This window comes from Chenopodium album, chromosome 27, assembly GCF_948465745.1.
Source record: "Chenopodium album chromosome 27, dcCheAlbu1.1, whole genome shotgun sequence".
NCBI classification, from domain to species: Eukaryota; Viridiplantae; Streptophyta; class Magnoliopsida; order Caryophyllales; family Amaranthaceae; genus Chenopodium; species Chenopodium album.
Genome location: NC_137860.1, coordinates 422,432 through 441,258, shown reverse-complemented (window position 1 = coordinate 441,258; position 18,827 = coordinate 422,432). Strand labels below are relative to the sequence as shown.

Here is an 18,827-nt window from a genome sequence, read left to right as displayed (position 1 = left end):
TATAACTTTATACTAAAGGCAAAACCAGAAATGACACATGTCATTTACTGGTTAAAAATTTTCCCTCCAAAAGTTTTCTTTTTTTATTTTTTTATCTTTTTGGCCAAAGCTTCTTAGAAAAGTTTTTAATACAAACTATACAATAATAATTCACTTCCTATTTGATAAGTATATCTTATTTATTTATTTATATATGCAATAATAGGTTTTCAATCTATAACTTTGTAATGTAATTCATAGTTATTTTTATTAGTCGTGCATATATTTTTCTCTCTGTTTTCTTTAGTGTGATAATTTTTTTTTTTTTGTAACTACCGAACTTTCATCATATTTTGCAATTAGGTATAATTTTTTTTATAATTAAATAGTAGTCTTAAACTAATGATAAGTATTAAAAATTACCGTGCATGGCACGGGACTTAACCTAGTATATTACTATACCTATGTGTATATTATTATTATTATTATTATTATTATTATTATTATTATTATTATTAATTATTGATTATTATTATTATTATTATTGTTATTATTTATTCATGATTATTATTATTATTATTATTATTATTATTATTTATTGATAATAATAATAATAATTATTATTATTATTATTATTAATTATTATTATTATTATTATTATTATTATTATTTGTTGTTGTTGTTGTCGTCGTTGTAATAAGAGCTTAAAAGAATGAAATTTGGCTTTATATCATTAGCAATATCATTAGACATAAGAGCTGAACTACACTGAGCTGAGCTGAACTGAACTGAATTTCAACGGAAGAGAACAGGCCCTTAGTAGTAATATAGAGGCTACTTTGTCAGTCACGTAGGGATTACTTTGTTATTTAATGGTTATTCAATAAGTATAATAATTTTTTTTTTTTTTTGGTGTTCTACCCAGTTCACCCTTTGGATTAATTCGGATTCGGAATCAGTTCTGAGTAGTTAGGTTATAGTCCCTCCCAATTGTTATAATGGTTACTCTATTATTATTATAAATGCTACTTTATTTTTTTACAAGCGATTACATAATTTGGCCAGCTGCGCACTAAAAATAAAATTTTCTACTTAAATTTAAAAACTATCTCTATTTAAAAACACACGTTAAAATGCGATCAAACTTAACATGGAGTGCAAATCAAAGTTACCTAAATATTGTTAAAATTATTTTCAGATTAACACGAAGTAACAAATTGGATCAAATTTTGTTTCGGATAAATGTGGTTCCTTAATGGCTTAGTTAATTTTGTTGGTCTTGAAAGAAAAAATCAATTGACTTCTTCTCTCTAAATTTATCACTACTTCCACAGACTACTCATCAGTGTTGTCACTTTAATTAGGTAAATTTTCTAAATTTCTTCAATTGTCTTTGGTTTGAATCTTATTGCATATATCTTCTCAACTTTACTCTAAAATTAGCATCAATTTTCAACATTGTAGCATTTTTATTATTTTAGTATGAAATATTGTTCAATTTATTGGTAACTTGATAATTTGGTTGTTGATTTGCATAAAGATTGCATTTTTTCCCCTTTATTTGAGGCCGTTGTTGGATTGTCAAATGATGAGCATTGCACACCAACTGTTTGATATATTGTAGAAATGAGAATTGGGTTCTGTACTACTGGTTTTAAAAAATTCGAATAATTTATTTATGCAAGTAAACTCCAATTGAGCGGAGAGAGATGAAATTTCACAACTTTTAACAAAGTTGTCCTTTCCGTTGAAGGAAATGATACATGTATTGGGAAATATTTGTAAATCCAATGAAATATGATGTTGCATGTATTAAGAAACGGAGGAATTAGTTTTTAGTTGATGAATGTACACATTTTTAGTAAATATGGAAAATTTCATTTAAGAGAATGAAGATATGGGTGATTTTTATCAATGATTTGGGCTATTTTTGATGATAATGGGGTGATTTTTTTTACTTTTGTGTTTATAAATTTATCTTATTCTATATTGGTGAACAAGTTTTTTTCTTTGATCATAGTTTGAGCTGACTGCTTAAATCTAGAAACATCAATGCTTTTGACAGGAAAGAATGGTTTTCCTATGTTGGAATCGTCCGTCATTGAAAGATCAAAAGGCTTGCTTGGAAAAGTAAATCAAGGTTTCAATTTCTGTTTTATGCCTTTGTTAACTTTCTTCTGTTTCTCAAGGTGATTTCTTTTTGTTTCTTTTATGCTATTTGCAGGACTGATTCCTTCAACTATAATCTTAAACGCATAGGAGCTACTGATAGGTCAATATCTTCACTGCAGAAAGATGATCAGTTATCAGAAGAGGGTTTTTTATTAAATCATGCTCGCGTTCTAATTGGTTCTGGTCAAGAGACATATGAGAAAGGAAAGAATGCACTTCAGAATTGGAGGTAGTTTCGTTCTGTACTCAAGATTTAGATAGTGTGGATATCTTTCATTGATTGATTTCCCTGATCGTCATGTATATACAGGCATTTCCAAATGAACTGGACATTCGTTGAACCTACAACTCCGATCAAAAGTGGGGTAAAATTTTGTGTTTGTGTCAAGGAGTTCCTTCCATGGTTGATGATGCCTCTTCAGGTGGTGTATGTGAATGAAAACAAGCGTTCTGGGAAAATGAAAGCTTCCTTCAGCTTTGGTAGTGGCACCCTTCAAGGTCACCTGTTGGTCAGTATCTTTTCCCTCTTCACTGCTCTTCTATACCTTCTGATTTTGTGGCATGTCACACATGATTGAATTTTTTAATAACTTTGCTCTATTCTATAGTGGTATGTGATTGAATTGTGTACTAATTTTCTCCTTTTCCCCACAGTCCCCTCCCTTCAACCCTCCTCCTATCATGTTACAATGGCAATAATGTGTTCAACTATTTGAATATTAAGGTTTGAAGAACCAAGTTTGGATCCTTTGAATGAAATTTGTGAGACATCAGACCTGTATATCCAGAATTGCCTCACATGCTATGTTTAGGAAGTTCCAGAATTTTGGCTGTGGGTTTCCTTATTGCTGTAAAACTACTAGATTGGTCAGTTATTGTTGATATTGAAGGACAATAACAATATATAGAACATTGTGTCAAAAAAAAAATATATATATATATAGAACATAGGTTTGTAGAACCAAATTGCAGTTTATTGGTTTCTAAGTTTGGATAAGGTAATTACTTGGTCACTCACTCATTTGGGTCTCATTGGGGTCTTCTTTCCTTGGCAAGATCTAAAAACTGCACAAAATTTTTGTGGCCTTTTTTAGGTTAAAGCTTAGAGGGATAACATTAGATTACCACAAATCAAGCTGTGCTTAGGTTTGCTAGGCACAATAGGTTCAGGATAAACCATGTTCAGAAAATATGAAATACATAAAAATTTAACTTACGATAAATTTTTGAAGGGGTTCACCTCCAACTGTTCAGCATCTTATTTTCCTTTGCTAGCTTCACCAAATGAACAGGTCTCTAATTTTGGGTAACTGAGCTGAAATAGCCACTCTTGAACCAGTGAATATGGATGCATTCTCCCAAATGCTGCAGGCTGCACACTCTAATCCAATGTGAAAAGCTAGATATTCTGCCACATTTTAGCCTGTAGAATTAGAGCTCCAGAAGAAATCTCAAACCCATTGATCATTTCTGGTCCTTCACACCCCTCCAATCCCAGTTGAGACTTGAGAAATATGCGGTGGAGCCATGGAGGTGACACTGTGACAGTTTAAAATATGGTGAGGTCAGAGAATGTCAGGGGCTCATGATTATTCATTTAGGAGCTTTGAATTCTTTCTAAAGGGGTGTTCTGACATAGTGAAATTCTTGGGTGAGCTAATTGTTTAGCTTGATAACCTGGGTATAAGTGATGTCTTTTTGTCTGTATACCAAAAATTCCTTCTCTTTCATAATCTCCGAATTGTGAATGCCAACCAGGATAGCTAGGGAATGTTATTCACAATAGGTGAGAGAACAGCTGTTGAATTTGCATTTTATGGTGAATAACATTTTATCATAGGGATTCTAAAGTAGCCTATTTCACCAAAGTTCTTGATGTTTGCACACACAGGCCGGGGAAGAACGCTTTTCAGTAGAGCTGGATGACAAGAATCAAGTGTGGTATGAAATACTTTCCTTTTCAAAACCGGCACATTTCCTTTCCTTTATGGGTTATCCTTATGTACAGTTTAGGCAGAAGTATTTCGCGAAGAAGTCTACAGATGCTGTATTGAAGCATATATCTGCTGAGTGATACTAGTTGCAATTGTTGTGTTGGCTGGTTTTATGGATGTAAGCTCTTTATTTGAATCTTTGAGCATTTAATGTAGTAATTTGCAAGTGATTGGCTTGATTCTATGTTAGAGTGAAGTCTTGATGTACCAGTGGACTATTCATTTCTTATTAACTGGCCCCCATAAGAAAAATAATATTAGAAAAATAAGTTCTGAATATAAGGAAGTAAGTAAACATATAGCTCAGTGGTTGGAGCAACTTTACCAAGGTCCATCAAGTATGCACGCAGGTCACTTGTTCGAGCATTTTTATTTACATCATTTTTTTCCTTCAATCTTATACGAAATAAATTTTCCCAAACATTTTTACTTAACATATATATAACATCCCCCTAAACTTTATTTTCTGGCTTCGCCCCTGCTTTCAACTTCTTTCATAGGGACACACCCAAGGTATTCAGAATTGCAATTCTCCGATCTTCCGGTACAATATAACATCTGTTTTTATCAAGATTGACATTTTGACCCGATGCATGCTCTCTCATACTTGCTGATAATATCAGCTATACTCGTGCATTCTCTCACAGCAGTGGTATTAATATATGCAATTCATGAAACATGTTTATGTCTAAAGAAGTTGTGTGCTAATTCAGTCTAAATGAGCATCAAAATGTTGCTGTGTCCATAAAAGCTTAGTTCATTACCTATTATATTTTTTAATTTTTTACGGATGTTTTTATTTTTATTTTGTCATGTCTTTAGAGCCCTATTTCTACCAATATCGCTGTCCTTGATTAAAAAAAAAAGAAACGTATGCGTGAGTGACATTCATTTCAAGTCAATATTATCCCTTCAATTATTGTCCTTTCGTTTGTTAGTTGAGTATCAATTGTTGATTCACATTTTTCCTATATAATAATAAGTTTTCATGTTGAATTTCTACACCTAATTCATTAAAATGTTTATCCTTAAGAGATAAGTTTGTGGACTAGATTCATTGATGAGCGCATTAAAGAAAATGAAAGTCACCGCAAACTAAACATTGCGCCGGCTATAAAACGAGGTCTCTCAATATCAATCATACCAACGCATCAAACTCGTCTTCATACAAGAAGATTATATATATTTTGTATACATAGTTCAGGCATCAACTTCCATCTACATAAAATATAATTTAGTGCATTAAAATGTCCGAAATGGCCAAGAGCATGAAAGTTGGTCATGTGCTATTGTTCATGGTTGCAATTGTTCTAGTAGGCACCATGACACAGCCAACTTTGGCAGTGCGCCCAACTCCACTCACCACAAACACCATACAACAGATTCCCCTCTCAAACATAATGCTCGAAACGGTTAACAATGGACCGTCCGGTTGCCAGAAAAGGAACCAAATCTGCAACGCTTACCTTAAGTGTTGTCCAGACCTTGTATGCTACACACGAGGAACTTGTGGAGATCTGGTCTAGGCTTCTATATATCCACCACCGCCGTCGACATCAAGATACTTGAGCAATTGTAGAACGTATGTTGTTTAAGAAAAGTATACGTTGTATAAGTTAATAATGAAGCTTTGGGTGTACCATGCTTGTCAATAATGCATGTAACGAAACAAATAAGGCCAGGCCATAATAATACGTTTTTATTGTCTAGTGTTTTGGTATTTTATGTGTTGCAATATCACTCAAACCTAAACTTGTGCCTGCGCCTATACATAAATATAATTAAGTACATACAAAGTGAATTTATATTTTATCTCGCAATTTTCAATATTATATATGTTACAAAATGGAGAAAATTATACTATATATGTACGTGCCTAAGAAAAAATTGATATTGATATTATCACAATAGTACTCGTTTCTAGTTTCTCACATGAAAATAGGTTTATTTCATTGTTTTCTATTATACTTACAAATTTATGTGGATTTATGTGGAGCAAAGTTCAAGTAGTTTAATCAATTACCATCAATGGATTTATTTCATTGTTTTCGATTAAATTTATGTGCCGTGCGGTGCGGTGCCGTGCCGGGAACCGAGCACCCCATAATATTTTTTAATTTATTTTAAACAACTTTTAAAATGGATATATTATTTAAATAATTATATTAATTTATGTTTATGTTTTACTATTACGGAGTATTATATTATTATTATTGTTCTTTTTGTATTCTTATTTTTATTATTAATTTTTCTTTTCAAACACATACACCACATTGATCATTAGTTTTTGTATTACTCGTAATTCATAAGAAATTATATTATTAAACTATAAGTTGAAAATATATACTTTTAATTTTGCAGTGTCAATCTTTTACAGTAGATTTTAATTAAAGACTAATCATCTTAAATGCAAACAAGTCTACACGTTAAACAAAGATAGATATTCCATGATTCAGAGCATCAAAGATGGCTTGGGTTTATTTATTTCTCACTTCCTAAGGAACAATGGGTATGGACTAGTCTTACATTTTAGGTGGAAAATGACGAATACTCCCTCCGTTTTTTTTATATGCATCACTTTCTTTTTAGGAGTGTTTTTTTTTTATATGCATCACTTCTATATTTGGTAAAGTTATACTATATTTTATTAATTCTCTCTTAACTTTTGTATACATCCGGTGTACAGTAATTTACTGTACATCGGGGGTCACTTTTTATCAAATTTAGGGTCACTTTTACAATTTTTGGGTAACTTTTATCAATAAAGTATAAATACTTTGTAACATTTATTTATGTTAGGGTCCATATTAGGGTAACTTTTGCTTATTTTAGGGGTAACTTTATAACGGATGTACAATATTTATTGTACATCCGATTTATTTAAAAGTTTGTACTTATTTTAAACCCCACTCAAATTATATTATCATTTCTCTCTCTTTTATGTCTCCACTTAAATAATAAAATATTTATTCTCTCTCACATACTTTTTCTTTCATGGTCCCCATCATACTTTTATTATAATAATTTATTCACCCACTCACAATATTATATTTATCTCCTAAAACTATGTGCATTCTCAAGTGATGCATAAAAAAATAAAAATAAATAAAAAAAAAATAAAAAAAAAAACACGAAGGCAGTATATTATAATAATACTTAGCTTGTAGAGGCTAATATATCATCTAGTTGCAATTTTCAAATTAATACGTGTGAGACTCTCTTAACTATTATAAATATTCAAAGCTATAGCTGAAAATTGGCACATATATTACGACAAAGTTAAGAATTTCATATACCGAATTCTAAGTCGTTTGGATGATTGACCTACCTTGTAAGTTGTAACATAACATATGGCATGGTTATACCTAAGTTAGATGTGTCAGAACTAACCTAGTCGATTCAATTTGAAATCGATTTGAACAAAACTCAATTTAAAGTTCAATTTAATTTGTATGAAATTAATAATTTATAACACAATTTTTTGACCCAACCTTATCGAACTCGACCCACATATCTGAAGTAACACCTCTAGCCAATACACCTTAATTTTAAAAAAGGCTTATACTAGTAAAGTGAACTAAAAAGGAAATAAAAATTCTAGTATGGTCACTCTCACAATGACCATCACTATACTCAATTTTCATTGGCTGATTTTAGATTTATTTTTTTAGCTTGGTCAAACATTCATTAAGGGTATTTAAGGTATTTTCCTTTTTTTATTTCATTTTCTTATTTTCCATAATTCAATTTATTATTTTCTGAAAATATTATTTTAATTTTCGAATTAATTTTATCTAAATCTAATTTTAATAAAATCTAAAATTAAGATTAAAAAAAAAAAAATCGAAAATTTGTTCTTCGTCGTTCATCGATGTTCATCAATGTTCTTCCTAGTTCTTCCAAATTTTTCATCAAATAATGAAATCAACCACGAATTTATGTTCCATGTACCTTAATTTCAATCGCGCATCAATGGAAATCGAAAAATAGGCTAGATTTATACAGCCATTGCACAATTTTCTAGTTCACATAATCGGTTTCTATCATCTTCTCGCAAGGGATTCTTAATCTTTGAATTATAGATTTTAATTGTACAAAGTCAAGCATCGAATGCGAAAATAGCGATTTTATGCATTACGATCTTAAAATTTTAAGTTTTTCGGTAATATATGTTCGTATGAAAATCTGAGAAGAAACGGTATCACATTTTTTCACAACCTTCTTTGATCCGAAAAATCGAAGATCGAAATATAAAACTTGTTTGTGATTAAGGTATTGACCAGAATATAAATATGACATAGCCTTAACTGAATTTTATTAATTATAAAAAGGTAATGACCGTACACTATATTGGACATTTCCAATTAGCATAATAGAATTTAGTTCGATGGAAATTCTCAATACGATGAACCTGGACAATGATTTGAATTAATCAATTATTTGAAATTATGGAATCGATATCTTTTAAGTCTAGAAATTGCATTTTAATATTGGAAATCACTTATTCTAAATAGGATCTTTTCCTAATCTTCTATCTTTTTAAATTTTGAATAGATTATATATTGGAAATCAGAATAGGATGTTTCCCTAATTTATTTCCTTTAAAAGTTAAATGATTTTAAATTTTAAATTATCTTTTAAATTTTAAAAATATTTTACAAACAAAAAAGTTAGGGTTTTTTGCTTCACATGCTTATCATCCCCGCATACTCTTTTCAACCGAATTTGTTTCACAGTTTGCACAATTACCTTCCAAATAGGTAATGACATAAGTATTAGCAGGGTAAAACCGGATATAAGTATATGTAACAGCTTAGTCAATTAATTTTTTAAACTAATCGCTTTAGTATATTTAATACTGCATTGCATTTCCAAACTAAATTTAAAATTTTTTAAATGACCGCCCTTATTTTTCGCTAGTCAGTTACTAAACTTCAATTTATATACTTGTCCAACTCTCACCCTTCTCTATCTTAAAAATTACAAAAAAAAATAAAATGGGGGATTCACTAAATTCCGGAGGTTCATCTTCTAGTTTTGGGGGATTCATGGTGAAATGTGGATGTGGTGTTCCCTCTAAGATACGAACTGTGAACAAGCGTAACCACAACAGGGGTAGAAAATTTCGTGGTTGTGGTAAATATCCGGTAAATTTTTTAAATCCTTGTGCTTAATTTGTGACCAAAGGAACAGTGCTTTCATATATTTATTATATCAACACTAAAAAATGGCGATACTCACTTTTTAATTGGTCTAATTTCAATAATTAGAAGTTAACGGCATAAATTTTTTATTAGGGTTCCAATTACCAATTAGTTTTTTTATATGTTATTATTTATTTTTGGAAAACCAATTAGGGTTTTTAAAATACTTGCAAATTGCAGGAGGCTGACTGTGGTTTTTTCAAATGGTTGTATGATGATGTCGGTGGATGCGTCGAGTGTGAGATGATGTCAAAGAGGTTGGATGAAATCGAGAAAGAAGTTCAATCTCTAACTACGAAGCTAGACAAATTGAAAGTTAAAAAGTCACAATTTGAGCAGCAAATTGGAGACTTGAAAAGCCAATTATGTCAATCAACTATGGAGAAGAACAAACATATTGCTTACACAACGGTGATTTTGCCAGCGTTACTTATGTCATGGGTTGGGTTTTTTATGTTCAATTATTTTTGAATTTTTTAGTTGGTGCTAAACACAATTGAATAAAATACACAGTAGAATTGAATCACTTATTAATAAAGTTGTTATTGCTAATTATTATTTGTTTAATTGTTTTTATATGATAATTTTTAAATAAAGAAATTAATACATTAAATATAGTAATCAACTTAACAACTGAATATATATATTAAGCAAGAGAAAAAAACTTCAAATGGTCTTGACTAATCCAAGCTAAGTTATCAAAAGTTAATTTAACTAGAAAGTTTTGCCACAATTATAGGGCTTACCTAGAGTACAACAAAAAGTACCTTAAAAACAATGTCGTCTTCATCAACAAAAAAAAAAAAAAAAAAAAAAAAAAAAAAAAACCCATCACTTTTTTGAACGCGTACAACAATTTTACACCAAAAGCAGGATCCCTAACATTTGTTAAAATTCATCATTCCAGAATCATCATCATCATCATCACTAGATGGTTCACCAGATGGTCCATCATCACCAGATGGATCTTCACCACCACCAGCACTTGTTTTTCCACTAGAGGTTGCATCCAAATCATCATCATCACCATCATCTTTATATTCACAACAATTAACAAAATATAACACCAGACAGTTTTACTCAATTAATAAAGAAAAAAAAATAGGTAATTACCATAATCATGATAGTTTATTACCAATTTTAAAACAGATAACAAATATAACATCAGTTGATTTGGCTTAATCAATAAAAACGTAAAAATAGGTAATAGCCAAATACATGATAATTGATTACCAATTACAAAACAGATAACAAATAGAAAACCTACAAGTATAATGGAATTAATAAATAATGAAATAGGTAATAACCAAATATAAGATAGTTGAATACCAATTATAAAACAGATATCAAATATAACATCAGCTGATTTTACAAAGGTAAAAAAACGAAATTAGGTGATAGCCAAAAACAATATACATGAATACCAATTATAAAACAGAACAAATATTTCAAATTATAAAAACAGAGCACATGATTCAAGACTCAATGGTAATGTAAAAAAAATATATTAGGTCATTACAAATAGAGACAGTTATGAGTTTAAGGTCAAGAAAGGAATTATAATCACCTGAATCACCACCTTGGTCGTCCATCCTAGACCTTGCTATCCCCTGAATCTCAATCATAACGTCATCAGTGAAGATCTCCGGCCTAATGCGCTTAAGCATTTCTTGTACAACAATGCTCTCAAACTTGACAACTTTGAGGTTTCCATGCCCTTTTACCTCACCGGTATCATCATCATCTTCTTCATCAATTCGCTCTCGAACTCGAGCACGCTTAACCGCTTTATACACCCACTTTTTTTCATCCACATCATACTTGTAACCCAATGCATTACTGACTGTCTTTTTGTTGAATGGTGTTTTTGGTCCAGATTGCACTACTTCATCAGAAAAATCCACACCAAAATGCTCAAAAACTTTGGTTAACCACATCCCATAAGGAAGGAATAAGCCTTTCTTTGTTCCCTTTTGAGCTGCAACCATGTAGTCAATCATCATCCTTGGCATATTCATCTTCACGCCGGTAAGTATAAAGTACATGACCAACATGTCAAGATATGTTAAAGAAGACAGTCTACCATTGCGGCAATTGAACGTGTAGAAAAGAATCAAATGCAGCAGACGAGTAGGCCGTGGCAGATCATTAATTTCTGGTTTCTTATGTCTACCAGAGTCCTCTTCCATTAGCACAAGATTGAGACATTTCTGTGGATCAAATGCCTCAAGAGTACTCCATCTCTTACCCGGAAGAACGGCGTGCACCCCTTGTCGCGGGATTTTCAAGATTCTAGCCAATAAACTTTCATCCAACTTAATCTCTTTTCCCTTGACCCAAGTGTATATTACTCCCTTCGTTTTGTTAGCATGATCAAAGTGAGTGTAGAATTGGCGAACAAGGTCAGGGTATATGGGATGCTGTTCAGTTAGCAACTTATCCCATCCTTGGAGTTTAAACCACTGATGTATAAAACCAGCATGGGCTTCGCCGAGGGATTCAAAGTCTACATGTCGCCCATCACAAATTGCCCGATTACTGAATGTCTTGTAGTACAACTCTCGGTACAGGTTGGACCGGAACCGTTCATCAGCTTCTGGTGCTTGCTCAGTGCTAACACCTGCTGCAGCATGAGAAGGTCTTGCAGGAGTGGATGCAGATTGCCTTGTTGTTATTTTAGTAGGAGGGGAAGTTTCTTCCAACCCAACTATGGGTGCCCCTCTTCTTGGTCTCTTGTTCTGTCGCCTTGCTTGTTGCTTTACTTTAACCATTTTTCTGAAAAAAAAATGCATAAAGTCTTGTAAGAAATATTGGTGTAGATTTTAAAGATAAGTGATCCAGCCGAATAGAGTAATCATAAAACCAATGACAAGTTGAATAGTTCATTCACTTTCAAATGCAAACATGTATACACCAATAGAATGAAATATCATCACCAAAGGTTAACAGAACAAGGCATTTACTATCATAGAAAAACATGTATACACCTAAACTACACAGGGTCATTACATATGAAAAACAAAACATGCCATATTCTTTCAAAGGCAATATGATGTACACCAGAATAATAAATGATCATTATCAAAGGAATTTACTTACAAAGGGTACCAGGCATAGATTAAAACTACAAATGGCCATTACCTAAGAGAACAGAACAAGGCATTTACTTTCAAAGGATAACAGGTATAGATTAAAATAACAAAGGCTCATTACCTAAAAGAACAGAACAAAGCAATCTGTGACAAATAGGTATAGACCAAATTATAAAATGGTCATAACCAATGACAAGCAGAAAAGCATTCAATGTTAATGGGCAAACATGTGGTGACCAAACTAATAACTGATTATTTCCAAGAAAAACAAAAAGGTTATTCACTTTTTTAACAGTGGCACTCATCATCAAAGACACAAAAAGGAAAAAATCATAAAGTAAAACAGAACAATGTAATTTTTGCTACAATATAGTCAATTAGCCTAGAAACCAACACTTGTAAGTAATAATTTATTATACATTGCTCTTGTAACAGCAAAATTCACATTAGACAAAGTAACAAATAAAGTTGTTCAAATTAAATAATTTAAGTTATCTAATAATCGAAAAACTACCAACAATAGAGAAACTTGTGAAATTTAGGACTGAATTACAAATATTACATGCAATTAGGTCTATATGTTAAACCTTTATTATCGTATATAAATTCAAAGCAAAAAAAATAACTGACAAAACATAGTATACACACGAACTCGACGAGTCGAAAAAACATGAGAATTGCTCGAAAAATGGAATAAAGCATGAAGAAGAACGGAAAAGGCACAATCATGAGTAAACATTCCCAAAAAATGAAGAAAAATCGGAACAATCTAAAAAAATTATATGCAATTATCCCAACATTACATTCGGAAGTGGTGATCTTAGCATAAATTCAAAGTTTATGATAATTAAACCCAAAAAAATGTAATTAAAGCAAATTACTTAAAATAGTACATACCTTTGTTCGGGTTTGAAGTTGATGGAGGTTTTTTTCAAGAGAGAAGTAACCAATTTTGAGGGGTGATTGTGGAGAATGGTGGTTTTTGAAAAAATGGGGGAGGGTTGTGAAAGGTAAAGGCGGTTTTGAAAATTTTTTTTTTCTATTTTTTATTTTTCACTTTTTTGACGGTTCAATAAAACAGTTTTTTCTTTTTCTTTTTTTTTTTTTTTTTTTTTTGTTTACTTAAGGGAGAGTTATTGTGAATTTTGTTTAAATTTGTTTTTTTAAATACAATTTACATAAACCGAGGTAAATAAGTGGGTGGGAGAGATGGAGTGTAGAGGTTGATATGATGTGGGATAATGATGACATATATGAAGTGACTTAATGTTTATGCCTATTTATCTTTCATTTATTAATTTCTTAAAATTCTTAAATCTTAGAGTTTATAAAATATGTGTGACAAAATTATGTAATAAGAATATAAGATGTTATTAAAAACTATTGTTAAACCAAATAAATTTTTATTTACTAAACATTATCAACGTCTGTAATCACCAACATCTATTTGGATCATAAACAATTATCATTTATAAAAATTGCTTAAGTGAACAACCCTTAATCACGTATGTGTGACTTTTTGAACAATCATTAGTTTCAAAGAGGTCTTACTGTGTCGGAAAGAAAATACTACATACATGTGTTATGAATTGAATGTTAATGTCTATAATGTCACTTTTATAATATTTTGGGCACGTTGGTGTCATTAAACAAGTGACACAAGTTCGTGTCTATATTTGTTATATATTCTTAATACGAAGTATCATGGAGTTTAACGTTGTTGTTATTATAATTAATTTTGTTTGTAATTCTAGATAAATGTATAGGTTAATACCTACTTTAATACAAACCTTTTTCAAATAGTTAATCTAAATGCTCGTATTTACCTTTCTACTGTAGTAACTACTTGTTCATAACATCGTCTAATTAATGAGTACAGTTTACATGATACATTTTTTTTAAAAGAAAAATTTGACAAGCAATTTCACTATGAACATATAAAATGAAATTCATTTTATTTTATTTTATTTTATTTTATTTCCGTTATGCATAAAACGCTGTTAAAAATAGAGTAAGAATTTCTTTTTCCCTAAACGACTGATATCAATAAAGAAGATTTATATTAATTGAATTTTCCAATATAAACATATCTGATGAACCTAAAAAAATGGAAAAAATATATGAAGGATGCTTTTTCGTGGTTATTGCAGTCAACCAATTTATATACATTATTATGTTGCTATATTTACTTTAAATATCTTATATGATACGTAAATTATCCTCTATAATTTATGTCAAGAATTGACCCATTCAAAATTCAGTGCTTATTTCTTGGCTAAAATAATGGAAACAAAAAAACAATAATTATGCAAATGAGCTTTTTTTATACATCCTAATAATATTTGTGTTTGTTTTGACATGTTTGTATATAGGTGATTACCTGTAAATGGCAGAGTATATTTAGGATTAGTACCTGTCTTGATGGGGCCCTATTGGTGTATTTTCAATATATGTAGGTTATGACATATATTTATGTAAATCATTACTATAATGATAAAAGTCAATTTGTGTATGTCCTCAACCAGAGAAAGTATTAACAAAGAGTGATGTGTGTGTTGACATCTTTGAATATTGGTAATTACCTGTATATGTCAGAGTATTTTCTGGCAGACTGTTAGTGTATTTTCAGTATATGTTTGTAAAGACAAATGTTTATGTTAATCATTACCTAAAAACAAATGTAGATTTGTCTCTGTCCTGAATTGTATTAGGTATTAACAAACATTGTTAATGGTGATTACTTATATATACATTTTAGTATGCTGAGTTCTGTTTGAATAATTGTTTTGACATATTTGTATATAGGTTATTACCTGAATGTGGCAGAATCTATTTTGTTGTATGCCTTGTGTACACTGGTAATAAGAATTAGCTTGTGGGTATATATGTAGGGAATATTTTGTGAGTATTCCCCTAGGGAGGGACTACACAACATTTGGAAGTATGATCTGCCAAGGATTAGGGACTGGAATGATGTGAAGACGAAGAATTTGCATGAAATGATCTGCAAGTTAAAAGAGGGCTACTTCACACCTATGGTGAGTCAAAAACATGTTTGTGCTTGTTTTTGGTCATATTTTCTCTTACTTGTATGAACGGATATTTGTTTATCTTTCAGATGATGGGGGTTATTGACAAGGATAAAGCGAATATGGTAGGAAAGGCTCCAAAACCACATGTTGAGATGGTTGAGAGAGCCTTTGATCGCATCAACGATAAGATTGACAAGTGGGGTGAAGCCGTGAATCAGATGTGGAGGCTGATATCTGATTTTTTGGCAGAGTATCATCCAGTGACTAGTGAAGAAGATAAGAGGAAAAAGAGGAGAGCAAAATCTGAAGAAGAAGATGAGGAGGAGAGCAGTGATTATGAGGATGATGAGGACTCTGGCACTGGTGATTATGCAGACAGTGAACAAGAGGTTCAACCTTCAAAGAAAAAGAAAGTGGTTGAAGAAAAAGAAGAAGAACAAGAAGATGTGAACAAAAAGAAAGGGACGGTGAAGAAGAAGATCATTTTTGAGGAAGGTGAAAAGGAACCAAAGAAAAAACAGAAGGGGTTGAAAGAGAAGGAAGTTGAAATTGTGACAGTTGAAAAAAAAAAGGCAAAGGACAAGGCAGTTGAAACTGAAGTTTCAACCAAAAAAACCAAAGGAAAGGAAAGGGTGAGTGAAGAAAAAACAGAAAGTGAGAAAAAGGAGGAGAGTGGTGAGGAAAAGGAAGAGAGTGATGAAGAGGGTGGTGGCAGTGAGAAGGAGGTCACGGAGGACGTTGATTCAAGCGTCAAATTGGTGATTTCGCGCCTTTCATCATCGGTCGAAGAACCAACTCCTGAAGCTCCTAAAGCTCCTACTGCTGCTGAGGGTGAAGAATCAACTCTTGATGTTCCTGCTGATGGTGCGGAGGAAAAACCAAGTCCTCAAGCTGCTGCTGATGCTGCTACAAATGAGGGTGTGCCTGAAGACCCTACTGCAGATGTGGTTGCGCCTGAAGACCCTACTGCAAATGTGGGCAGCGCAAGTGAGCTTCAGCCTGAAGGTGGGTCCTCAACCACTGAAAACAAGGACCAAGAGACTGACATGTGATTGGCATTAACAAATCCTAGTTCTGAACATTACCTATTTCGTATTTCTTATGTGTTATTTCGATTAATATTTTGGACAAGTTTGTTGTGTAGTATGCTGACATGAACAAGGTAGTATTACTTAGTTTATAATTTTAATATAATGTAGTATTTGTAATAGAATACAGTTAGATGGTGTTTTATAAATATGTTTAGAAAAAAAATGCAACTTAGTTAAAAAAAATGCCTATTTTTGCAGTATATGTTTTGGCCATAATAAAAGTTGATCATTACATAATGCTTGGGACTCATTTACAATAATGATTAGGGAAAAGCCTATTTTGCAGTATATGTTTTGGCCATAATAAAAGTTGGTCATTACATAATGCTTGGGATTCATTTAGAATAATGATTAGGGAAAAGCCTTTTTTTGCATTATCATTAATCACATTAGGTGAAAACCTATTTGGGCATAATTTACAATTAGGGAAAAGTCTATTGTTGCATCATCGTTAATCACTGTATTTTCATTAACGCCATTGTAAAGTGCTCAATTATCAATGTATTTTACAATTAGGGAAAAGCCTATTTTTACATTATCATTAATTAATCACATACCCTTTTTATGTGAATACGTTTTATTAATTTCATTATTAATGTATCTGTAAAAATGGAGTACATGATTTGGCCAGAATAAAAGTTGGCCATTACATATGTTACTATTGATCTCTAAAGATAAAACACTATTTTTGTAATATCATTAATTGCATTAGGTAAAAACCTATTCAAAATACATGTTACTATTGATCTCTAAAGTTGTTTACAGAAATGCTATGGAACTCGTTTATAATTTCAATGAACTTTGTTAAAAAAAGAAAATTATTTGTGTGAAGAAGTAGTTGTTTACAAGTTACAACTCTTACAACATTGTTGGAATTAAAATTATTTGTGTTATGGCAATAATATAGGTTGGTCATTACATAAGATTAACAGAGTAACTGTAAAAAAGTACAGTGTTCAATTTATTTTTTAGCAGTATCATTCATTTTTGACATCACTCATTACTAAAGGAAAGATAGAAATAGTTTACACAACTTCTATCTTAATAAAGAAAAAAAAAACAATTTGTAAACATTAATGAAATTAGTAAGGCTTGAACTTTTATTTATGTTGTCCATAATTAATATAGGTAAATACTTGTAAAACAATTCCCAAACCAAAAGATACATTGGCATGAAATTCAGCTGGATTTATCACCAATCAACCTCTCGATGTTACTTTCATCATTGTTCTTGCTAAGAAGAAGACTTGCTAGGTACTTTAATCGTTCAACACGCATGTCAATTGTCTGGTCAATGACACAAATGAAAAGGAAGTTATTAATTGTGCCACAAATGACATATATAAGTTTCACAAAGAATAAAATTTGATCCGTACTCTGTAAGTAATGTCCTTCATGGCGTTGATATCACCACACTCGATGTATTTTAAAACAAACATTCCACCATCATGACTGTACACCAAAAATTATTTAAATTAGAATTTTTTAAATTACAACAATGAAAACAATCTAGTAAAAGGAATGTTGTTGGATATACCTGTTTGACTGTGTTAAAAGAGATAAAGTGTCCATTGTAATACTATTGAAATCTTTAAAAAATTGACCCAATGGATTTCTCCGCATTGCATTGCTGGCACACTTAATCTAATCACAATTTTATCAACCATGTTAATCACACAATTAATAACAATAAGAGTATTGGCATATAGTTAATTTAATTACCATATCCTTAGCAAGATTGTATCTGTTGTCTGTGACCAGTAGTGAATCAACTACCCACACCTTTTTTATTTTGACATTAAACACCAATAGGAACCAATGATTTTCTTCTATTTCCATAACGGGTATGAATATCTGATGAACAAACAACATTTTGTGGCTCACTTATCATCAAAGATCATCAAAGACATAAATTTATGTTAGACAAAACTTGTATATGTTAAATATATCAAACCTGTTCAATCTTGTTGAGATCCCAAGACGGTATAAATGGATCAAAAACTTTGGAACAGTAATTGAGAATAGATGGAGTCATGTAATGCAGCACCTTTTGTCTGACTTCAGTACTAATGTCTACACGCAGCATGTATAATGTAAATTTATGAGTTTAGCAAATAATACTTTTATTCCCATTTTATGTAAAAGCCAATGTACCTGGAATGCTGCTGGCAATATCAGCTTAGTTGGGTCATCTAACCCCATTTGTATATCATACAAATAGACATTTATGAGCTGCAATTAAAATAGTTAAATAAATTAAAAG

At 31.3% G+C, this 18,827-nt stretch overlaps 1 protein-coding gene across 2 annotated transcripts; it reads left to right on the top strand.

The window, feature by feature from the left end:
- Positions 1-1,191: 1,191 nt before the first annotated feature.
- LOC145620844 (UPF0548 protein At2g17695-like) lies at positions 1,192-4,452 on the top strand. 2 transcript variants are annotated; one of them, XM_081675562.1, is made up of 6 exons: positions 1,192-1,343; positions 2,045-2,109; positions 2,204-2,380; positions 2,462-2,660; positions 4,043-4,092; positions 4,160-4,452. In XM_081675562.1, exons 2-6 carry the CDS (start codon positions 2,051-2,053, stop codon positions 4,203-4,205), a joined length of 531 nt encoding a protein of 176 aa, XP_081531688.1. In that variant the 5' UTR covers positions 1,192-1,343; positions 2,045-2,050; the 3' UTR covers positions 4,206-4,452. The 2 variants fall into 2 exon arrangements, with proteins under 2 accessions (XP_081531688.1, XP_081531687.1); XM_081675561.1 differs by having other exon boundaries at positions 1,193-1,343; positions 4,043-4,430.
- Positions 4,453-18,827: the final 14,375 nt, after the last annotated feature.

Bases quoted from the DNA above. Each gene is read 5' to 3' on its own strand.
- LOC145620844 (XM_081675561.1), top strand. From the start codon at position 2,051: ATGGTTTTCCTATGTTGGAATCGTCCGTCATTGAAAGATCAAAAGGCT. The intron at 2,381-2,461 runs GTAGTTTCGTTC...ATGTATATACAG, and splicing joins AATGCACTTCAGAATTGGAG to GCATTTCCAAATGAACTGGA. The intron at 2,661-4,042 runs GTCAGTATCTTT...TTGCACACACAG, and splicing joins CCCTTCAAGGTCACCTGTTG to GCCGGGGAAGAACGCTTTTC.